We start from the raw sequence: 14117 nt of genomic DNA on the forward strand, positions 1-14117 counted from the left end.
TTATGGGCAGTAAAATTTTGAAGAAAAAAAATAAACACGTGTTGCCTTTGCCAGTGGCCGTATCTCAGATCTACGTATTTGCAGTTTGCACGAGTGGCCACCAGATGGCGGTCGTTTAATTAAGCAACAACCCACTGCCACCTATTCCATTCAGCGCTGCGTAGCCCTGTAGGACAGAAGAGGATTTTTGAGCAGTGTCTCTGTTGGGAAGTAGGTGTTGCACGCTAACCACACCCAGGGCCCTGCCAACTCGGCAGCTGCTCCGTGAAAGAAGGGTCTGTCGGCGATTTGGGAGACACAGTCCCTGACCTGACCCCCCACACCTGGGTGAAACACGAAGGGATCTCGACAGAGGAGCAAGGGGGGTGGGGGGGCAGAGCAACAAGTCCCCGAGGAATCCCGAAAATAGACTTCTGACTGGGGCAGGGCTTGGCACCTCATCAGACCGGATCGGAAAACATTCATAGGGCCAGCAGACAGGTCTGGAACTACTCATAGGAGTTTCTTCTTCTCGCACTCTTTTTTCCCATGTCTATCTATATAAGATAGTCACGATGAACAATCCCAAGAAGAAAACAATGGGACTGATGGTTCCAGCGGGGTGGGGGTGGGGAGTGGCATGGAAGAGGAGGAGGGGGAACGAGAGCTGGGAGCCAACAAATTCAGGGACAAGAGAAAAAGATCTAAATTCAATGGCGAGGAGAGCATAGAATGCTTGGTGGAGTTTGAGCAAGTGCCCTGTAGCTTAGGGGAACCACGGAGAGCTGAATGATAGCAGGACAGGAGGAAACATGATAGCGGGACAGGAGGAAAAGAAAAGGAAATAGAGGCAAAAGGCATTTATAGAAGTATAAATATAGGCATGCATATATGGAAATATGTTAATATATTACAACAGGAATATAGGACTGTGTACATATATTTACATGGTAAGTATTAAGGTAGAAGATGGCCATTGGGCCTCTACTGAAGCCCTCACTTATTGCAAGAACTCTTTGTTCCCTAATAACCTGACATTCTGTGATGCTTACCTTCCCCACACAGTCGCTGACGACTAAGCAGGTGCATAAGCAAATGTGGTGAAGAAAGCTGATGGTGCCAGGCTATCAAAAGATATAGCATCTGGGGTCTTAAAGGTCTGAAGATAAACAAGCAACCAGCTAGCTGAGAAGCAACAAAGCCCACATGGAAGAAGCACTCCAGCCTGTGTGATCACTAGGTGTTGAAGGGATCAGGTATCAGGCATCAGAAGACCCCAAACAAACAATCATATTGATGAGAATGAGGAGAGTCAGAGTGAGACCCAAAGCCCATTTGTAGACAGTTAGGCATCCCCTAACAGAAGGGTCACAAGGAAGGGACCATTCAGCCAGGATGCCATGTAGCACCAACAAAATCACCCACAACATTCCTCTAGTTCTTTAATGCTTCCTTTCCCCCACTATCATGACCCATTTTACCTTACAAATTGAGCTAGACTGGAGCATGTACACTGGTATAGATAAGAGCTCTGGACACATGGAATCCAGGACAGATAAACCCCTCAGGAACAGTAATGGGAGTAGCAATACCATGGGGGTAGAGGGAAGGTGGGAGGAGAAGGGGAACCGATCACAATGATTAACATATTGACATCCTGACCCCCACCCCACCTCAGGGGGACTAACAACAGAAACATGGGTGAAGGGAGGCAGTGGATGGTGTAAAATATGAAAATAACAATTATTTATAATTATCAAGAGTTCGTGAGGGAGGGAGGGTGGGGGAGAAAGGGGCAAAAGAGGAGCTGATACCAAGGGCTCAAGTAGAAAGAAAATGCTTTGAAAATGATGATGGCAATATATGCACAAATGTTATTGATACAATTGATGTTTCGATTATTATAAGAGTTATAAGAGCCCTCAAAATGATTAAAATAATAATAAAAAGATATGCAGTTTCAGAAACCTGATGCGGGTCACGATGAGTACGAATCAGCTCCATGGCAGAGAGCAAATTGTTATCGCAGCAGACTGCCCAGTCTTCCTGCCCCACAGCAGCTGCGGGGCTCCCAAGTGGTGCTTAGCAGCCCAATGCCTATACCACTAGGCAACCAGAACACCTTATTAAATAATTCGTCTTTCTTATTTGGAGAGACATGAATTATAGGGAAAAAAGAGCCAAATTATAAGAAATTATATTCAAATGTAAGCAATGAGCACACTCCCTTGACTTAAGGCTGAAAACGTCCTAGTGTAAGAGGAGCCAATGGTGGAATTGGTGGTCACTGGACTTTGGTTCGGATCTCCTGCCTTGAGGATGCCCAATGAAAGGTATTTCAATGCCCCACCCCCGTTTTCTTATGGCATGTATTCATCTAGTAGGCATGGTTCTGCTTTAGTGAGTGAGTGCTACTGGAAGTTTTGCTTGTCACCAACCCCCAGTGTATATGAAAATAGTTGTTAGTCACTTAAGCATTTAATCTGTTCAAGTCAATAATTCATGTATTGCAGCCTGAAGCTGGTCTATGCATGTATAGTTTCCGTTTCTCACCAGTATATTACATTCTATGCCACTGGCTAACTTAATGACACTCTCAGTAGATTTGTCTTTTGCCCCAGGAGAATGATTTATGATGTTGTCTTTCCTTTATAACAAATGAAACAGAAACTTTATTATAAACAAAAATAACAGGTGAAAGTCCAACGGCCAATTTACTTATTCTCAAAGAGCTGACGAAAGGAAATGAGGGCTTAAACATCCTAAAGTAATCTACTTGCAGTTGTTTTTAACTGAGCTTTGTTTATGTGAAGAATACAACTCATGTACTCGTGTGGATGGATGGTTTGTATATTTTCACATGTTTACTGAATACTACATCATATATACACATAAACATTAAACTTAAAAAGGATTTCATTGGACATCCATATATAATCTTCATTCGAGTTGCTTTTTTGGAAGTGGTTGTCTAAAGAGAAGACTACGTGGCTCTGGCTCATGAATCATGTAATGTACCCAGTCTACGTACATGAATCATGTGATGTATCCAGTCTATGTACATTTGATGAATATTGAGCAAACTTTGATGTACACGCAGTCTCCTCTACTCCTTCAGATATTAGATGGGTTTTTGGTACTTTTTTGGGAAAGTTCTCTGGGTAACATGACATGCGGTGTTCATAATGTTCATTGACGTACTTGTCTGAATCATATATTTGCTTGTGAGCCATTTGGCCCGCAAAGCAGTGGGGCAGGTAGGTAAGACACCAAACAACGCTGACATTTTCTATTATAAAATGATAATCATGTCTCTAAAGTGGACCAGAGATATATGAATGGATTTTGGGCTCACACTTAATTTTAGCCCTAATTTAAAAACAATTAGTTGTTTATGACATGGCTATGCTCTATGCTCTCCTTGAACGAGATCCCTGAAGATATGTATGCTATAGCAAAGTGTGGTGAAGACACCAGATGGTGCCTGGCTGGCAGAGCAAATAGCATCTGGGGTCTTAAAGGCTTGCTTTTAAACAAGCAGCCATCCACATGAGACATCAACTAAGTCCACATGGAAGATGTGTACCAGTTTGTGCCACCCAAGGATTGTAAATAATTGAATCCAAATCCTAAGGAGGGAATGGTATCAGAGATCACACTACAAACACCTGGTTTGCAGAAGGCTGTGAATGACAGTGGAAGCTCAACATCCATTTTCAGGGTCCCCACACGGATGAAGCCTCTGGTGCGCCCCTGTGACCACAGTGGAGGGCTGTGAGTAGCCTTGCTATCAGAAACATTGTCAAGTTGATGATGACAGATATAGTTAGGTTAAAATATAATACCTTTTTATTTCATCTCCTTTTGACACATTTCAAGATTGTTTCTGTTTTTAATACTTCCTGCTGTCTTTTTAGTTGATGTTTTTCTGTTTTGAATGGCATGGTCGTTGATTTTTGTCTGTCTGCTTGCTTCTTGTTTGTTTTGTATGATTTTCTGTGTATAAAATCCAGGACAGGTCGATTTATAGAGACGGTAACTGGATTGGTAATTGCCTGGGGCACAGCAGGGGAGGCTGGGGCGGGGGGGAAGCTAGCAGCAATGAATATTTGATGAAACTATCCTGACAATGATCATGGTGATTACTGCACAAAACTTAATATGATTGAACACATACATTTAACAATATGCGAAGTATATACACCAATTAATCGATTTAAATGAAAGGGCACCATCTTGTCCTTCTTGTCCATAGGTAGTGTCAAGTTGGCCCCTACATTCAGCACCCCCTGCCAAACAGAAGGAAACATGCCCAGATCCTGTGCCAGCCTCACGGTTATTATATTTACATTGCAGCCATAGAGCCAATCCATTTTATTGATAATCTTCCTCTTTTTTGCCAATCTACTTAACCAACCAGGATGTACTTTTTCCAGGGTCTAGTCTTTACTGATAGCATGTCCTTTTCAAAGGCGCATTCTATCTGTACTTCTTCCTAGTCAGTTTTTTTGTTCTTTTATCAGTTCATGTTATTCTCAATAGTCTTTACCATAATTCAAATGCATCAGTCCTTTGCTCTTCCTTATGCATCATCCAAATTTCACATGCAAGACTGAAAACACACGGCTTATAAGTTAGGCACGCCTTAGCATTTTAAGTGACATCTTGACTCTTCAATACTGTAGAGAGATCTTGTGCAGCAAACCTGACCAATTCAACACATCATTTGATTTCTTGATTGCATTTCTATGCGCATTGGTTATGGAATCAAGCGAGATGAAATCCTTGATAACAACAAAAACTTCAACTCTTCTCCATTTATCACGATGGTATCTTCTGCTTCAGTTCTCAGGGTTTCGGTCTTTACGCTGAGTTGTATCCACACTGAAGGCTGCCGTTCTTGATCTTCATCAGCAAGTGGTGAATCTGAAACTCTTCTCTTTCAGCGAGCAGGTTGGACAGTCTGCGTATCACAGAGTATGAATAAGATTTCGTTTAATATTGATGCCATGGTCTTCATGTAGTTCAGCTTGTCAGATGATTTGCTCAGCATGTGGATTAAATCAATATGGTGAAAGGATACAACCCTGACACACACGTACATTTCCTGACGTCAATCCACATTCGATTCTCTTGTTCTCTTTCAGTTGCTGTCTTGCTTCATGTGAAGGCTCCGCACAGAGCACAACGAACTGTTCTAGAGTTTCCATTTGTCTCCATGCTATCCATAGTTTAATGTCCAGTCAAATGCGTTTGCATTGTCAATAAAACACAACCAAACACCTGTTTGGCATTCTCTGCTTTCAGCCAAGGGCCATCTGATGTCAGCAATGATATCTCTCATGCCATGACCTCTTCTGAATTCAGCCTAAGTTTCTGACAGCTCCCCATTCATGTACTGCTACAAACTTTTTTGGGTTATCTTCTCCCAAAATTTATTCGCATATGATATTAATAATACTACTGAATAATTTACATATTATAGTAATTTGTTAATAAGAATTATATACCTATGCAATGGTATGCTATTTGGATATAGTACCAGATATCTGTATGATTTTTCTATGCCAGCAGTATACTTTCACCGTCAAAATCACTGTATCTTGGTGTTGCTTAATCTTACCCTATTCTAGCAGGGATCTGGGAGAGCCCTAAGGGATTTTTCTGACAAAGTCAGTTACTGTTACTTGGTGTTAGAAATATTACAAGTTAGTCTTGTGGTGTTGACTCTCAAATTGTGACTGTGGTATAAGTAACCCTGTTTAATAAAAAGGTTTGGGCGAAATGCATTGCATAGCTAATTCAATCACCAAAGGCAATTAAATGGAAACATCCTGGTTATTGTCTAGTCTAGTTTTGTTTTATTAGTCGGTTTGTTTAGTTTTCTAGACTAGGTCCATGTCCAGTGCAAAAGAAATGTAATGCAAGAGGGCAATAAAAGCAAATGGTTGCTTTTGAGTTAATTCTTACTGATTTCCATCCCACGTATTACAGAGTAGACCCATTCCACATATTCTTTGATGTCATTTTTACAGGTCTGAGCACCAGGTCTTTCTTCCTTGGCATTACTGGATGGGTTTAACTATTCGTCTTTAGTTGGTAGTCAAACACAAATTAATTGCACACCCAGGGAGCAGTGCCTGAGAGTGAGGGTGGGTGGGGAATTGTAATGCCTTTCAATTCAATTTTTGTGTTCCTCAGACTAATTTTGATTCTACCTATTCAAAGTAATATGAAGTTAGAAAGGATTTTTTTCCCATTCAAATAGTCTGTGTGGTAGTTATATAATCTGTGTCAATTTGAGGGTATTAAGAGTGAAAGGGTAGAGATTAGCCTGTCAATCAGGTCACAACCTGATGATGCCTCCTTGTGAGCGTGACCTTCTCATGAGGAGGATCCTGGGAACTTCCTCTCTCTCTCTCTTTCTTCACCTCCCTGTAAAAGAGCCACACTCAGAGAGCGTCAGCACTGAGATGCTTCCACAGCCACTGGGTCCACAAGACTTTCCACCCACTGATCAGTGATCTTCCTGCATTTTGCATCATTGCATGTGCTATGTGAGTCTGAGAAGGATTTATAGACTAATTTTTGGCTGATGGGATAATATGGGGCAAATGGACCTGATGTGGACTGGATTGGGATTTCTTAATACACAATAACTTTTTTGATATAATTCTCTTCCATATATATCCTTGGATTTGTTTCTCTAATCAACCTTGTATAACACAGTCTGTTTAATATTTTCTATAGCTTTATTATGGTTTTGTTTCTAATTTCCTTGCTGTCTGAGACTGTGTTTTAAAGAATCATAATTATCTTTATTCTTCAGCATATTATATAAAATCATATTGTTCAGAAAGTATTTTTTAAATAATCAATTCAGGTTTTTATTTTGCTAATAGACATTTTGCTCTATTGATGTGAAATAGCAGATTGGTCTGAGCATTTGGGCCAAAATAACCTTCAGCTTTAGTGATAACAAGTCTTTGATCATAAAGTATACTAGTGATGAGAGTACACTTGAATGGATTTTTGTGTTTTGTATTATTTGAAATTTGCTTTATAAGCATCAATAATGGCATTTCATTTTCTTACTAGATTTAGATAATGAGTTATCAATAAGTTAAATGAGAGGTGGGGAAAGTTCATGAGCTAATTGTTTTGAAAGTGGTTTTTCTTGGTGGCAAAACATCTACAGAAAATCTGTTAAAGATAATACAAACTGATCTAAACTCACTGCCATCGAGTTATTGCTGACTCCCAGTGACCCTCCGACAGAGTAAAACTGCCCCGTGGGCGTTTCTGAGACTGTCACTCTGGAAGGGGGCAGAAAGCTGTGCCTTTTCCCCATAGAATGGCTGGCGTTTTCAAAGTGCTGACCTGTGGTTAGCAACCCAAGTTGTAACTGCTACACTATACTACTTCTAATAATTTATATTTCCATTTAAATATTTTTTAAAAAATAGAAAGCTGAGTAAATCATTCTAAGCAACAAGCCATCCAATCCTAAGCCAAAGAATGGGTAAAGTGAAAGTGTGCAAATTTTACAATCCTGCAAAATGTCCACTCTTAATGACTTTGGAAAAGCAACGTTTACTTAGCTAATAGAAGCAATACATTTAATACTAATTTGCAGACAGATCAGAAGGAAACACTTTAAAGAAAAGACAATACATAATGTTGGAAAGATATATATTACTGATATTCTGACAAGGTGATGTTTGCATCCTATAACAATCTTGATATGTATACCTTGAAATCACTTAATAAAACCCTTGGAATCCACCCCTCCACCCTGAGCAGAGACACAGTTTCCTTGATAAATTGCTCTAAAAAGCACCTACAGAAGAAGTAAAGTTTGAACTAGCCTCTCTTAAGCTTCAAGAATAGTTAAGACATTTTACCAAAAACTCTACTTTGTAGAAGTGGATACTTTCAATTTTAGATTTATGATTTTCTTCTATTTTACCGGGAGAGCATTGCTCTAGTTGGGTGTCTCTTTCTGAACTTACATGGGCTGTGTTTTCCCCCATTCTTATAAACAAAACAATTCTAGAAATGATGAACTACGCATTTACAACCTGTTCAAACCAGGTTTGTCTTAAAGAAACCTTCTAATTCTACTGATAACACACACCATATTTATTGTACGAGCTAGTCTTGACATGGCTGTATCTAGGAAAGGCAAACATCATGACAATAAAATATCCAGTAAACAAGATGCATTTTAAAGAAATGGTGCAAACGATTATTTACAGACTACACTCATGTGTTTCCAAGCTGGATTCTCATTTGTCATTTTATACACAGAAACATGTGCTCCAAGGACATGGGTTGCAGCTCAAGAAATCCCTGTAACAAGCTTGTTTAAGTAGCCACATCTGGACAGACCTCTTCACATACAAGTCTGCGTGTTGCTGCAGGACTCCACCAACTAAAGGTCTCTCATCTTCCTGGCACGGTAAACCATAAGCATATACATGTTCAGCCAGCATATGCATGAACTTGATCGAATTTTCAGTTTACTCCGAGAGTGACAGACTAAAAGCGCTAAGAAGCAAGGCTAAGGTTGGATTTAGAAAATGCTTTCAGAAATCAGATAAGAAACAAGCTCTTTTAATTACCACAGTGTGTGATCTGTAGATAAACACATCAAATGCACTTAAGTGTTTGCTCTAGTTCCAGCTGTTGGCACTGAAAAGAAATAAACCAGCAAATCTGGAAAGCTCATGAAAACCAACCCCAAACAAAACCCGCTGTCACGGCGCCGATTCCAATTCCTGTCAGCTCTTTAGGACAGAGTAGGACTGCCCTATCGGGTTTTTAAAGCCGTCCATTTTTACGGAAGTAGACGGCCCCCATCTCTCTCCCATAGAATGGCTGGTGGGTTTGAACGGCTGACCTTTTGATTAGAGTCCAGCGCCTAACCCACTGCCGGGGCCGCCCCATGCAAACCAAGTGAAAAGAGAACTCAAATAGCCAATCGGAGTACAAACAGAACGAAGGTGTGAGTGTAGCAGTTTGAAGGAACAAAACCAGTTTAGCTTTGGCGAGACCAAACGGTCCCTAATTATCCCCGCTTTCCTCCTCCCTTTTCCGGTAAGCTTTATTTAACAGCTGGATCTCCTCCTGGTAGCCTTCCCTCTCCTGCTGCTGCCTTTGGCTGTTCTGCCTGTGTGCTTCAACCGTGTCTGGGATCGAGATGTTGATGTCACCATCAGGATTACTTGCAGGCAAAAACAGGGAGTAGGAGGCGGTTTCCCCCAAGTCACAGGAAACAAAGCGGTTTTCTTTCCGTGAGTATCGCAGGGACGGAGACCTGACCTGTGTGGAGGACTGGCTGATGTTGCTGATGATGGACACAGTGTCCAAGGCCTCTTCATTGTCACAGATCTCAAGGACTTCCAAGTGTATCTTCACGTTTGTGTCTGCAAAGCTTGAAGGTGAATCCTCGGAGTTTGGTTCGTGGCCCACACTTTTGGATCGGTAGACTTCTACCTTCTTAGCCGCGGGGGTGATTTTTTGCCCTTCTGCACTGACCTCATAGGTAGAAAGGGACAGGGTTTTCCCGGTCGGCGCGTGAAGAGACACGGTGCCCTGGAATGCGCACAGAGGGATGTCGAGGGCGTCGCCGGTACGCTGGGGACACAAGCAAGAACATCATGATCAAAAGCGAGCTTCTCAGATCGGTCATTTTGAAATGCCGCTATTCGGCACAATGTTAAGCTTTCTATTACATATGCATTTCCCTAGAAAACATTGATAGTCCTGGTATTTAAACTCTGCCACGAAAGCCCCTTCGTTTCCCTCTCATTGCTCAGATATGATTTCTAAGTGTGGGCAGCCAGGAAGATTTCTTTGAGAATTTGGGATAGATTTCCACAATTGAAGGCAACATTGTGTACTGATGGAAGTAGATGTTTCTAAGGGCAGAATCTGGGCACATGGAATAGAAAGAATACTTATAATCCAGAATTCCCTGAATAGTCCTGTGATGCTGATCTACGACTTTAAGAAACTTGACTGCACTTAGCTTTGACGTTGCTTTTCTGGCTTCCAGGGAGCTCAGGACTTCCTTCCTAGGGGGATCTCTTCAGTAGTTACTGAGGAGAGCTTTCTGTGATTCTTACCTGGCCATCGTATTCCCTGGCTCTTCCCTTCCACTGGAGTCTTCAGATGTATTTATTTGACTAGGACTTGGGCTCCACAGTGTCCTGTGTGGTATCTATAAAATTCAGATCGCTGTAATCACCTCTCCTGGCCGACCATCTTACAACTGACTGCTGCGGTGTGATTGTGTTGCTTGTGTTTACTTTTTTCATGATTGAAACACTAGAAGTGGTATTTACTCGTAGGTTAGCCTTGCCCTGTTTGACACAAGAGCACATCAACATTTCATGGCCAAGAAGATTTACATTAAACCAACTCTTGCATTATGAATGATAAGTTGTGAACTAAAGGGCTAGACTAAAAGCTTTTCATCTAGACAAAGTGATTTTTTATCAAAGAGAAACTTAAGAGTTGTTTTAAAAATAAAAATTGACAGAAATATTCCTCAACAAAAATTTTGTCATTCACGAATATTGATTCTATATGCCATTTTCCTTCACTCTTCTCTCCTGAGTGCTAGTGGATCTGGAAGCCAAACTCCTTTATTTTATACTTTATTGCAAGAGGAACAGAGTAGCCTGTGTTAGTTACATAATTTCATGTCAATTTGATAAATAAATACAGGAATGAAGTCTAGCCTGATAAAGCCTCCTTGTGGGCGTAGCCTTCTCAGGAGGATTCTAGGAACTTCCTCCCTCTCTCCTTGGAGGTGGACCACACCTCTCTCTGCTTCACCTTCCTGCTGGCAGGACACTCAGAGAGCAGGAGGAGCCACGGGGAAACCCACACCAGCGCTGAGATGCTTCCACCGCCACTAGAGCCACAAGACTTCACCCAAGCCACAAGACTTGAAGCCACAAGACTTCACTGTGACCTTCCTGCTTTTGACATCATTTCAAGTGGCTACGTGAGTCTGAAGAGGAATTTATGGACTAGTGTTGGATATATTTGCTAATGTTGGACTTATGGGCTTGATCTGGGCTGGGATGTTTTCTTAATATACAATTCCTCTTTGATATAAAGCTCTCTCTTAGACACAAATGAGTGTCTCTGGATTTGTTTCTCCACTCAACCCGGTCTATCACATAACTTTACCTTGACAGTGAAGGAGCCAGTGTGGTGAAGAGGCTTAATCCTTGGGCTGCCAACCTTAAGACTGCTGGTTCAAATCAATCAGCTGTTTCACAGGAGAAAAATGAGGCTGTCTTCTCCCAGAAAGATTTACAGTCTCAGAAAACCTATGTAGTTCGATTCTGCCCTATGGGGTCACTATTGATATTAACTGTTTGTATGTTCAGTGATTCTAAACCTGTGGGTTGCGACCCCTTTGGAGATTGAGCGACCCTTTCACAGGGTCACCCTATTCATGACAGTAGCAAAATTACAGTTATAAAATAGCAACAAAAATAATTTTATGGTTGGGGGGCCACCACAACATGAGGAACTGTATTAAAGGGTCGCAGCATCAGGAAGATTGAGAACCACTGCATTAACTGGCAGTGGGTTAGTGGTTAACACTTATGTAGTTGCTTATAGCTTTTCTTTGATGTAGAATGCTGTATAAACTGTGTGTAGACTAGTTTAATACTGTGGGATGAGAAAACCAAGTCATCAGACAGTTTCTGGTAGTATGTATATGTCTGTCTTAAAAGATACAAACTATATTACTGTAGAGACATGAATGAACACCCCCAAAAAGGCGACTGCAGTCAAGGAGGCACTCTCCATGTGTCTTTCGGCTTACTTGGACGATACATGTCCTCCACAGACAGTTAGGGTGCCACGGCACATCTAAGGGCATTGGGGATGCTTCCTGCACCCAGAGTTTTATCTGAGTTTTGGATATAGTAGCAGCAGGGTGTTAATAGATTTAGCAGTTTCAATAGCCCACCCCACTGTCTCACATAAAAGGGAGCCCTAGAATGGACCCCTCAGTGGGATCTCTCCTGTCCGGTTCCAGCTCCATTGGAAGGACGGAGACTGCTGTTCTTTCTGGTCTGTAAGTATAAAACATTCTTGTTTCTCAGATTGGCCCCAAGTTAGTTTTTCAGTCCTTTAGCTTCTAGGTATAGGGACTCTCTCTGCCTTGGGAGTTTGAGCCCACACCATTACCATGGCAGCAATAATAACCAGTTACTATAAAGTCAAAGATGATGAAAAAATTTTCTGCACCTGATTTTATTTATCTACATAAGGCAGAGTTCAATAATGCCCCCACGTTAACCTATTTCAAGTGAACAAACAAGTTTTACTGAGTTATCAAATGTCACCTCATTAAAATTAGCATTTGAAAATTACAGAAATGCCAGAGTTTTGGCAAATTGCAAGTGAGTTATTAATGTAATTTTGAAGCACTCTTATTCAACTGGATATTCTCTGCTGCTGGAGAGTCACATAAATAAAAAGACAAAGACGTTATCTAGAAACAGATCTGAGAGTCACATAAATAAAAATACAAAGACATTATCTAGAAACAGATCTGAGAGTCACATAAATAAAAATACAAAGGCATTATCTAGAAACAGATCAGTGTGGCAGCATTTTAAATGACACAGACCTTCTTGCCACAATCTCTGCAATTCCCACGAAAGGACTGCGTGAGATCATGCAGCCTGGGTACATTTACTCTTTCTTTGATGGGTCTTGGTAAGAGCAGGTAGGGAAAGATACTAATAGGATTATATGATTCGGTTGGGAGTGGTTGCTAAGAGGGTTAATTGTGATTAGAAAACTTTGGAAGTGTAACATGGGAACTGGTCAATTTTGCCATCCTACTGGGTATAAAATAAGCCATCTGAGAAACAGGAAGGAGGAGTTCATTATCATAAAAAAGCAGAGCCAAGAGTGGAACACATCCTTTAGATCCTAACACCCTTGCTCATTGAACCTCCTTGATCGAGGGACAGAAAAACTTGGCAATGTAAAACTGGCAGAAGACAGAAACATGGGCGAAGGAAGACAGTGGTCGGTGTAAGATAGAAAAATAGTAATGACTTATGATTTATCAGGGGTCTATGAGGGTGGAAAGGTGGGGAGTGGGGAGAGGAGCTAATACCAAGGACTCAAGCAGAAAGAAAATGTTTTGAAAATGATGATGGCAACATATATACCAAAAAGTTTGATATAATTGATGTATGGAATGTTATAAGAGCCCCCAATAAAACTATTAATTTAAGAAATAAACTGGCAGAAGAGTGACAGCAGAAGAACCAGGAGCCAGAGCATGAAGCAGATTGCTGGACTCCCTGCCGGAAGAGCAAGCAATGTTGACTGCCCTCGGGCAGGAGACTTGCTTGAGAAGCGATGCCTCCGGGCATTTAGTTGGGGAGCTAGATTTGCTGATCCACAGGCTGCAGCTGAGCTTGTTCAGGCTGAGACTTATGGCAGAGGTGTGTGTCCTTTGGGAATTTATTGGCAGTGCTAAGAGAGCTTTGGAAACTTACAGTTCAGAGGCCGAGCCAGGGGCTTGTGTCTGAGAGGCCAAGGACAGCGTTTCCCAAAGTGGGTGAACAGTCCTGAGGGGCTGCAAAAACATTTATCTACACGTTCTCCTGGATTAATAGTACAGAAAACTTGAATTGCTAGGGACTGAGGGGCACTCTGATTTTTTTTAATAGACAGTAGGCCTGTGTACTAGAACCTATATACTAGAAAGAGACGTGCCAGCACACATGATTGGGAAGAAGTTGTCACGATAGAAGAACTAGGTCTTGAGTATCTCTAATGTTGAATTGGAGCCTGTTAATTTCCTCAACATAGTTCATAACTGTGAGTTCTGCACGGCGATTGCAATGAATTATGATACCCAGCAGATAAGTTCAGTCCAATGGCAGGAATGGCGACTGTCAGCACTGGTAAGGGCAGTTGGAGGGCAGAGGTGTGTCTGACCTTGAGCGTCATAGCCATTGGCCTTGGGCTGATGATGTATTCAATTCTCCTCCGTCTTGTTTAGCTCAAGGAGATCAGACATGGCGTCATACAGTTTTTTACAAGCCCCAAATACTGTTAATCCAAAATTGTTAAAAATT

General features: G+C 41.4%; 2 protein-coding genes across 2 annotated transcripts in view; both read right to left on the bottom strand.

The window, feature by feature from the left end:
- Window positions 1-2919: 2919 nt before the first annotated feature.
- On the bottom strand, window positions 2920-3212 carry LOC142447170 (cyclin-dependent kinases regulatory subunit 2-like). Its single transcript, XM_075548862.1, has 2 exons — window positions 3074-3212; window positions 2920-3002 (listed from the first exon to the last, which is right to left on the bottom strand). Exons 1-2 carry the CDS (start codon window positions 3210-3212, stop codon window positions 2920-2922), a joined length of 222 nt encoding a protein of 73 aa, XP_075404977.1.
- A 5833-nt stretch (window positions 3213-9045) lies between these two features.
- The window catches only part of GPR149 (G protein-coupled receptor 149), a 76642-nt gene continuing 71570 nt past the window's right edge, over window positions 9046-14117 (bottom strand). Inside the window, exon 4 of the mRNA XM_075548863.1 lies at window positions 9046-9618. Within this exon, the coding sequence (XP_075404978.1) occupies window positions 9046-9618 (573 nt within the window). The remainder of the gene's footprint in view (window positions 9619-14117) is intronic.

Source organism: Tenrec ecaudatus, chromosome 4 (assembly GCF_050624435.1).
Source record: "Tenrec ecaudatus isolate mTenEca1 chromosome 4, mTenEca1.hap1, whole genome shotgun sequence".
Taxonomy (NCBI): domain Eukaryota; kingdom Metazoa; phylum Chordata; class Mammalia; order Afrosoricida; family Tenrecidae; genus Tenrec; species Tenrec ecaudatus.